Source organism: Perognathus longimembris, chromosome 28, assembly GCF_023159225.1.
Source record: "Perognathus longimembris pacificus isolate PPM17 chromosome 28, ASM2315922v1, whole genome shotgun sequence".
Taxonomy (NCBI): Eukaryota; Metazoa; Chordata; class Mammalia; order Rodentia; family Heteromyidae; genus Perognathus; species Perognathus longimembris.
Genome location: NC_063188.1, coordinates 96,499,935 through 96,508,564, shown reverse-complemented (window position 1 = coordinate 96,508,564; position 8,630 = coordinate 96,499,935). Strand labels below are relative to the sequence as shown.

Below are 8,630 nucleotides of genomic sequence, written 5' to 3'. Positions count from 1 at the left end.
TCTTTGTGAAGACTGAAATATAACAATAGGGTAGGTTTGTGCTAAAACTCAGTTTAGGAAAGGCTGTCTTTTAAAGACTTATTTTGTATAGCACCTAATCCCTTATTGAAGGCTATGACTTGTATGATAATTGTATCTCCCAGTGAGCTTTAAAATGAAGAATCCAAGAGATAATTATATTACTTTTGGCAGAGCAATGTAAATGCAGAATATGATATGAAGCTGTTTGAAGTTGCATAAATCAGTCTGGCTGTTTTCCCTAAATGAAAATTAGTGAGTGCCACCCAGAGGAGAATTCCAACTTGTGTTTTGAAGAACACAAATAACAACAAAGCTTAACATTATTCCTATTATAATATATTATATAAATGTATATTATTTAAATATATGAATTCTTTAATTCAACAAATATTTACTGTTTGTCTAAAATCTGATATGGATTATTCTGCCACTTAAGAAAGAAATATACAAATAGATAGTTAGAAGATTTGAGCCTTGATGTTATAATTGTATGTTTCCATGATCTTAGATAACTTACCTCTAGGCAAAGTTGTTGGGGTGAATTTTATTAGATATTACATTTACAAAGTTCTCTCACTATGTCTTAGGAAGAATATCTCATGCAATAATTATGACCTGAAAGGTCCTTGGTATATAATTATTCCACCTATGACATGATGGATGGATACCTTTTATAAATTCTTATGAGGACTGAAAAATAAGCCATAGTGAAGAACTGCTGGACAGCAATTTGAGAGAACTTAAACATTTCTGTTGTATGCTAGTTCCAAAAAATGACTGATGGCCACAGACAATAATTTTTGGTTTCCTTTAGAGGTTAAATGGACAAAAGTATGATCGTATCCTACCAACATATGGAATCATGTTAATTTCCCTCCCTTATCCTCCATTTTATGCTGGGATCCCAAAAGATTATCATTTAGAATTAAGGATAAAGCAGAAGTAGATCAATACAAGATTTTCCAGTTCAGATTCAAATCATCTGAAGGCCTTAAAAATTCTCAGTCATTAATATATTAAGATGGCCCATGACTGCTAACACTTCTGACATACTTTCTTAGAAATAAAATGAAACAAAATGTGAAGAAATATGTTACATTAAGTCAAAGTTATTATGAGGCATAATTTTGAATACAATAAGTGTAATTAAATGTAAAAATTCAGAAATGAAGCTCACTAAAAATTATGTGAAATATTAGAAAATATTGACATTTTAAAATAGTACATTAATAAGAAAAGTTTATTATTCTTTTTCACAGTGATATGAAATAATAAAAATTCAATTTATGCTTAGCTACTATATGTGAAATTTCAGAAACGTATCTATAAATAAACCTTAAGGAGAATGAAATTAATAACAGAATGAACACACTGACATACATGGTATATCAAGGTAAGGTTAAGAGAGAATTTTTGTGTGTATGTTTGATCTCAGGGTCCGGATACTGTTTTTTAGCTTTATCACTCAAGGTTGGCAATCTACAACCTTAGCCACAGCTTCATTTCTGGTCTTTTGGGGGGTTAATTGGAGATAAGAGTCTCGCAGAGACTTCTGCTCAGGCTAGCTTTGAACCATGATCCTCAGTTCTCAACCTTTTGAGTAGAGAAGATTACAGACGTGATCCACTGGCACACAATTTAAGATTTTGTGTGTGTGTGCTTGTACTGGGGCTTGAACTCAGGACCTGGGCACTGTCCTTTAGCTGTTTTGCTGAAGCTTAGCATTCTACCACTAGAGCCACACCTCTACTTCCTTTTATTTATTTCTTAAAAATTTTTTCAAAGTATTAAGTTTTTTAAAATAAAATAATAATTATTTATTGTCAAAGTGATGTACAGAGGGGTTACAGTTTCGTATATTAGGCCATGGGTACCTTTCTTGTACTATTTGTTACCTCCTCCCTCATTCCTCCCTCCCTCCTCCCCCTTTCCCTCTCCTGCCATGAGTTGTTCAGTTGGTTTTCACCAGTTTTGCAAGTATTGCTTTTGGAGTCATTTGTCTTTTTATCCTTTGTCTCTCGATTTTGAAATTGCCATTCACTTCCTTAGTTCTAATACCGGTATATACAGTATTGCAAGCAGAAAGCAATGTATTAAGTTTTGAATGCAAGGTCTCTTATTTGCTAAACTAAGGCTTTCCTCCAGCTAAGTTTCTTTTCTTTCTTTCTTTTTTTTTCCAGGTCCTGGTGCTTGAACTCAGGGCCTGAGCACTGTTCCTGTTTTGCTCAAGGCTAGCACTCTACCACTTCAGCCACAGCATAACTTCTGGCTTTTTCTGTTCATGTGGTGCTGAGGAATGGAAAGCACTCTACCACTAAGCCACATTCCTAGCCCCTCCAACTAGGTTTTGGTTAGTTATTTTTTCAGAAAAGATCTCAAACACTTTTCTGAGCTCGTCACTGCTCTCAGACTAGTATATAGCTGGATGAGAGGCCTGATACAACACTCAGCTATTTTGTTTTCTTTTTGCTGGTCCTGGGGCTTGAACTCTGGGCCTGAGAATTGTCCCTGAGCTTTTTTTGCTCAAAGTTAGAGCTCTACCACTTGAGTTACAGTGCCACTCCCAAACTCTTCTGGGCAGTTTATTGGAGATTAAGGGTCTCATGAACTTTCCTGCCAGGGCTGGCTTCAAACCACTATCCTCAGCAACTATTTTCCTGAGTAGCTAGGATTACAGGTGTGAGTTACCAGCACCCAGCTCAAGGAAACACCTGATTCATATTAGTGTTAATAATAAGTCAAATTTTTAAACATAAGAACTATCATTTTGACCTAGAATTTAGAAACCCCAAAGGACTGTCATTTTGACACTGTCAATGCAAAAATAGTGCTAATTTTAAAATCATAAATGTTCCTGTATCTATCAGAGATACAAAGCTTCAGAATAACAAGTAAGGCTGAACTGTGGGAAAGTTAGGCACATCCTGGATAACAGACACCACAAGTTACAGCAGAACACAGGATGATGACAGAGCTGTCATATAAATGACCCAAAAGATCTTAATTTAAATATCTAACAGTTTCCTACAATACAAATGTGGGATAGTGTGAGGCTATACAATACCGGAGAGCTGCTAATACAAAGAAATATTGCTTAAATCTGAAGGTCCTCTCCAGAGAGTTTATCAAGAGCTAATGACAACAATTAGAGGAAAGTTGAAGATTGGAGAAAACATCTGTTGATAAACAAATCAAAATAGTTCATCATGTCAATATAGACTAAGGAAACAAATCAATGTGATCAGCTACATTAATACAGGGAACTACTTGAGAAAATTCAACATCTATTTCTGCCTTAAAAAATAATAAATACAGTAAATTCTCAAGAAACTATGTAAAGATGTTGGACACCAGTGGCTCGTATCTGTAATCATAGTTACTCAGAAGACTAACACTTAGAGGACATAGTTCAAATCCAGTACACACAGAAAAATCCTGGATACTCTATCTCCAATTAATAAGCAAAATGGTGAGCATGAAACGTGGAGTGACTCTCTGTAATACCTCTGTACGTCATCTTTACAATAAAGAAAGAAAAATTACAAAAAGGTCAAAAAAGAAATAAAGGCCATGGCACAGTCAGAAAACAGTAGATCAATAGCTCATAGTATGAGCTCAAGCCCTAATACTAGCAGGAAAGAAAAAGAAATTGATTCATTTAATTAATTAAGGCAAAATATGCTATGGGAGTGGTTGAAGTGGTAGAGTGTCTACCTAGCAAGTGTGAGGCCCTGATTTAAAATCCCAGTACCAGACATACACAGACACTAAAATAAAACAGTAGGGAAAGAAAATTCATCTACTCAAGCCCACTTTAAAAGTCTCAATAGTGTAATGATTAGTGATTAAAGATTATCTTTTCAAAATTTCGGGGGCTGGGGATATGGCCTAGTGGCAAGAGTGCTTGCCTCGTATACAAGAGGCCCTGGGTTCAATTCCCCAGCACCACATATACAGAAAATGGCCAGAAGTGGCGCTGTGGCTCAAGTGGCAGAGTGCTAGCTAGCCTTGAGCAAAAAGAAGCCAGGGACAGTGCTCAGGCCCTGAGTCCAAGCCCCAGGACTGGCCAAAAAAAAAAAAAAAAAAAAAAATTTCGGAAGTATTCATATTGTTTGTTGAAACAATAAAATCCACAAGAGCCCAAAGAAATGCTTAAGAAGAGCCCCAAATAAATGCTCAATACAGAGGACTCAATGTCTTTCAACATATTGGTTATGAACATTTTCGTAGTTATTTTTGTGCCAATTTGGGCTTGAATTCAGGGCTTGGAAGCTGTCCCTGAGCTTCTTGGCTCATGATTAGTGCTCTACTACTTGAGCCACAGCTTCACTTCTGGTGTTTTTGTGGTCAAGTGAAGATAGGAATCTCTTGGATGTTTCTGCCCAACTTGGTTTGGGGCCTGAGTCCTCAGAATTCAGCCTCCTGAGTAATTACAATAGCAGGCATGATCCATGAGTGAGCAGTTGAACATTTTTTTAAAATTAAAAGGCTAGGAAACTGTGGCTCATGCCTGTATCCCTAGCTATTCAGGAGATTGAGACCTGAGGTTCATGGTTTGAAGCCAGCCTGGGCAGGAAAATATGTAAGACTCAACCATCAAAAGGTAAAAGCAAGTGAGCAAGAAAAGAAAAGAAAGAAAGAGAAGTAGAGCTGTGGCTCAAGTGGTGGAGCACTAGCCTTAAGTATAAAAGCTCCAGGACAGCACCAAGACCCTGAGTTCAAGCCCCAGGACAGGCATCCCAAAAAAGAAAAAAAGAAAAAAAAGAAGAAAAAAGAAGAAAAAAACTCCCAATCCCCCCAAAACCCCAAAACAAACAAAAAACCCCAAAACACTGCTCGTGAGTTTTGGAAGAAGGCATTTATAGAGCGATGGTTGGAGCTTGTTGAGGCTGGGACAGCGGAAGTTGGAGTTATTGAGGCTCGTTGAGCGGAAGTTGAGGCATTTAGAGGGAGAAGACATTTTCAGAAACTGAGTGACTAAAGCATGGCGGCGATGGAGACAGATTTGTGGAAGGGGCTGTCACACCAAACAGAACCAAAGGAAGATACGATCCTAAAATCTGGTATTGCACTCTTTAAACCTCAGAGAATAAAAAACCAGAACATTGTTCACCGCTTGGAGCGCCGGCGGATCAGTTCTGGCAAGGCCGGTACCCACTGGCATCAGGTTCGAGTGTTTTATCAGAATGTCTTTCCCAACTTCACAGTTGTCGATGTAGATGAGCCCCCATGTTTCTTGCATAAATTCTCACCTGATGGCCTCTACTTTCTTGCTTTTTCATCTGACCTGACATCGCTTCAAATCTATAAGTACCGGGGCTGCCAGGCGGCGGGCACCCTGCTGCAAGGATTTGAGGGGGAGTTCTTGCCCAGAGGCCGCAAGCAGCCAGCACTCAGCATCCAGCGCTGGTTCTTCGAATGCTTTTTTGTCTTGCTGCACATAAAGAAGCTTACAATCCTAGGTGAACATCTGGACCTGGACTGTAGCATCTTCACTAATGACAGCAAGTACGTCATCGTGGGCTCCTCTTCCTATGTCCAGTATGAACACCATCGTCCTTTCTGTGAAATATTCTGGAACCATGAGTCACTAGCCTCCCATCCGCTGTTCCCTATAGAGAACTATTCGCTCTACATCATCGACCTCCGCACTGGCCGCTTATGTGATAAACGGATATTTCTTTGTGATAAAGTGATCTTGACAAACAACCAAGGGCTGTACTTGTACAAAAATACACTAGCCATCCTGTCACTGCTGCATCAGAACATCCATATCTTCCAGGTGACTCCTGATGGCACTTTTATCGACTTGCGCACCATTGGCCGCTTCTGCTACGAGGATGACCTGCTCACAGTGTCAGCTGTTTTTCCTGAGACTCATCAGTCACGTCATGCAAACCTGATCAGTCTTTACAGAGATACTTTCATTGATTGTCTGAAACACAGGATGCTTGTGTACCTGTGGCGCCAGACAGAACGTTGTGGTAATTCAATAGCCAAGCGGAGCTTCTTCCGGTATTTTGATCAAATGTTGAAACTGCACATGTGTCAACTGCAGCTGCTCGATGAAAACCATCTGCTAATCAAGTACACTGAGAACTTCCTGGAGCTGGATGTCATAGATGCATCCCAGGCATCTGTCTTTGTGGTGTACAATATGGTGTCAACGGAAGTGATGGCTGTGTTTGAGAATTCATCAGATGAACTTTTGGAGCTCTTTGGGAACTATAATCTCTTCCAAGATGCTACTCCACACAGTGACATCCAGTTTCCTTGCTCACCTTCAAGCAACAATTATGCAAGACAGATAATTCAACAGCAGTTTAAAGACACAATTATAAATGATAAGTATGGGGAACATGGGGAGTCTGGACACTGGCTACTGGATCACTTCCCTTTCTGTTGCAGTCCCTACCTGGATATGACTCTCTTTAGCTATGATAGCAACTGTGTGTCAGTCATGGAGCAGCCCAAGGCTTACGAAGATCGCCCTATCAGGTTTTATGCTCAAGACTCAGGTCTGCTTAAGTTTCAAATGCAGACAGGCTTAGTTGGCCGCCCCACTAACCGTAAGGTGAAACGCCTTGTTTCCTTCATTTTTCATCCATCTGAGCCTTTTGCTATCTCTGTGCAGAAGTCTAATGCAGAGTATATTGTTAATTTCCATGTGCGACACAACAGCACATAGGTGTCTCACCACAGACAACCTGCTTGGTCTTCCAATCAATTTAACTTTCCCTTTTTCCTTTCCTTTTCCTTTTCCTTCCCTTTTTCCTTCGTACAACACTTTGAGTATTTATGGAATATTTATTATTTATGCTTGCCCCAACCAGAGGCAAACCAAATCATCTTCACTATGAAAATATATAACCATGTATCCAACAATTAAAAATAAAGAACCAACGAGGCATCTGTGTCTCATGCCTGTAATCCTAGGTACTTAACATGTGAAGATCACAGGTCAAAGCCAGCCCGGGCAGGAGAGTCCATGAGACTCTTATCTCCAATTAACCACCAGAAAACAGAAAGTGGCATTGTTGCTCAAAGCCCTAGAGTGCTAGCCTTGAGCAAAACAGCTCAGGCACAGTGCCCAGGCCCTGAGTTCAAGTACCACAACTGACAAAAAAGCCAATCTTATACATGTGACAGAGGGCACATATATCATGACATCATAGGGAGACACATCAAATAACTTAGATCAACTGAGCTTATTCTATATTGAGTTATGGTTGGTGAATAGAAATTCCCCAATGAAGATGGTAAGGGAAAAGCATTCTAGACAGAAAGAACACAGTCTGGAAAGGCCACAAGTTAAGAAACAATGGGGAGTGGGAGGGGGAGCTCAATCATCCCAAAGGGTTCCTTATTACAAGAAAATACTCAGGAAAATGGTTGATAAAATTAAGACAAGAGTCCAGGCATGAAGTCCATAGCTTAATATACCATTGTTTATTTATTTTGTTTTTGTTGCCAGTCCTGGGGCGTGGACTCAGGGCCTGAGCACTGTCCCTGGCATCGTTTTTGCTTAAAGCTAGCACTGTACTTCTTGAGCCACAGCACCACTTCTGGCTTTTTTCTACATATGTGGTGCTGAGGAATCGAACCCAGGGCTTCACATATATGAAGTGAGAACTTTACCACTAGGCCAAATTCACAGTCCTTAATATACCATTGTAAGTGGTTTATTTTCTTCCTATTTTTTTACAAATATAATTATGTCTCAATGTTAAATTAATCATGTTGCAATATTAATGTATAGTATTTTATATTGATAATAACTGGCAGAAATATATGTGGTTCTCCATCTTGTTAGATCTCAAATAATCTTTTTTTTCTTCCTTCCTTCCTTCCTTCCTTCCTTCCTTCCTTCCTTCCTTCCTTCCTTCCTTCCTTCCTTCCTTCCCTTCCTCCCTTCCTTCCCTTCCTCCCTTCCTCCCTTCCTCCCTTCCTTCCTCCCTCCTTCCTTCCCTCCCTCCCTCCCTCCCTCCCTCCCTCCCTCCCTTCCTTCCTTCCTCTCTTCCTCCCTTCCTCCCTTCCTTCCTTTCTCTTTCTTTCTTTGCTTCAGCACTTCAGTTTCTGAACTCAGGGCCTTGTGCTTGCTAAACAGGCACTCTACCCCTGAACTTCCTGCCATGTTTTCCCCTGGTTACTCTTGAGAGATTTTGCTCCTGCAGCCTGCCTATTGGGAGATGATGCTCATGGGATGACAGGCGCTTGCCAAAATAACCAGCTTCCCTCTGTTCAGATGGAGTCTTATGAACTATTTTTGCCTGGGCTGGCCTAGAACAAAAAAAATCTTCCCAATTTCAACCTTCTGGCTTTTTTTTTCTGTTTATGTGGTGCTGAGGAATCAAACCCAAGGCTTCATGTATGCTAAACAAGTATTATACTCCTAAGCCACATTCCCAGCCCCAAATGGCATATTTTCCTGATAAAGCTATCTTTTTAGTGTATGATGGTCCTGGGGGCTTGTACTCAGTGTCTGGGTGCTGTCATTGAACATTTGTGCTTTAAGCTATTGCTCTACCAGTTGAGCCACAGCTCCACTTCTAGCCTTTTTGGTAGTTAATTGGAGATAAGAGTCTCATGGAGTTTCCTGCCTGTGCTAG

At 39.9% G+C, this 8,630-nt stretch overlaps 1 protein-coding gene across 1 annotated transcript; it reads left to right on the top strand.

Moving 5' to 3' along the window:
* Positions 1 to 5,005: 5,005 nt before the first annotated feature.
* On the top strand, positions 5,006 to 6,709 carry LOC125343216 (DET1 homolog). Its single transcript, XM_048335480.1, has one exon. The coding sequence runs from the start codon at positions 5,006 to 5,008 to the stop codon at positions 6,707 to 6,709; it is 1,704 nt and encodes a 567-aa protein (XP_048191437.1).
* Positions 6,710 to 8,630: the final 1,921 nt, after the last annotated feature.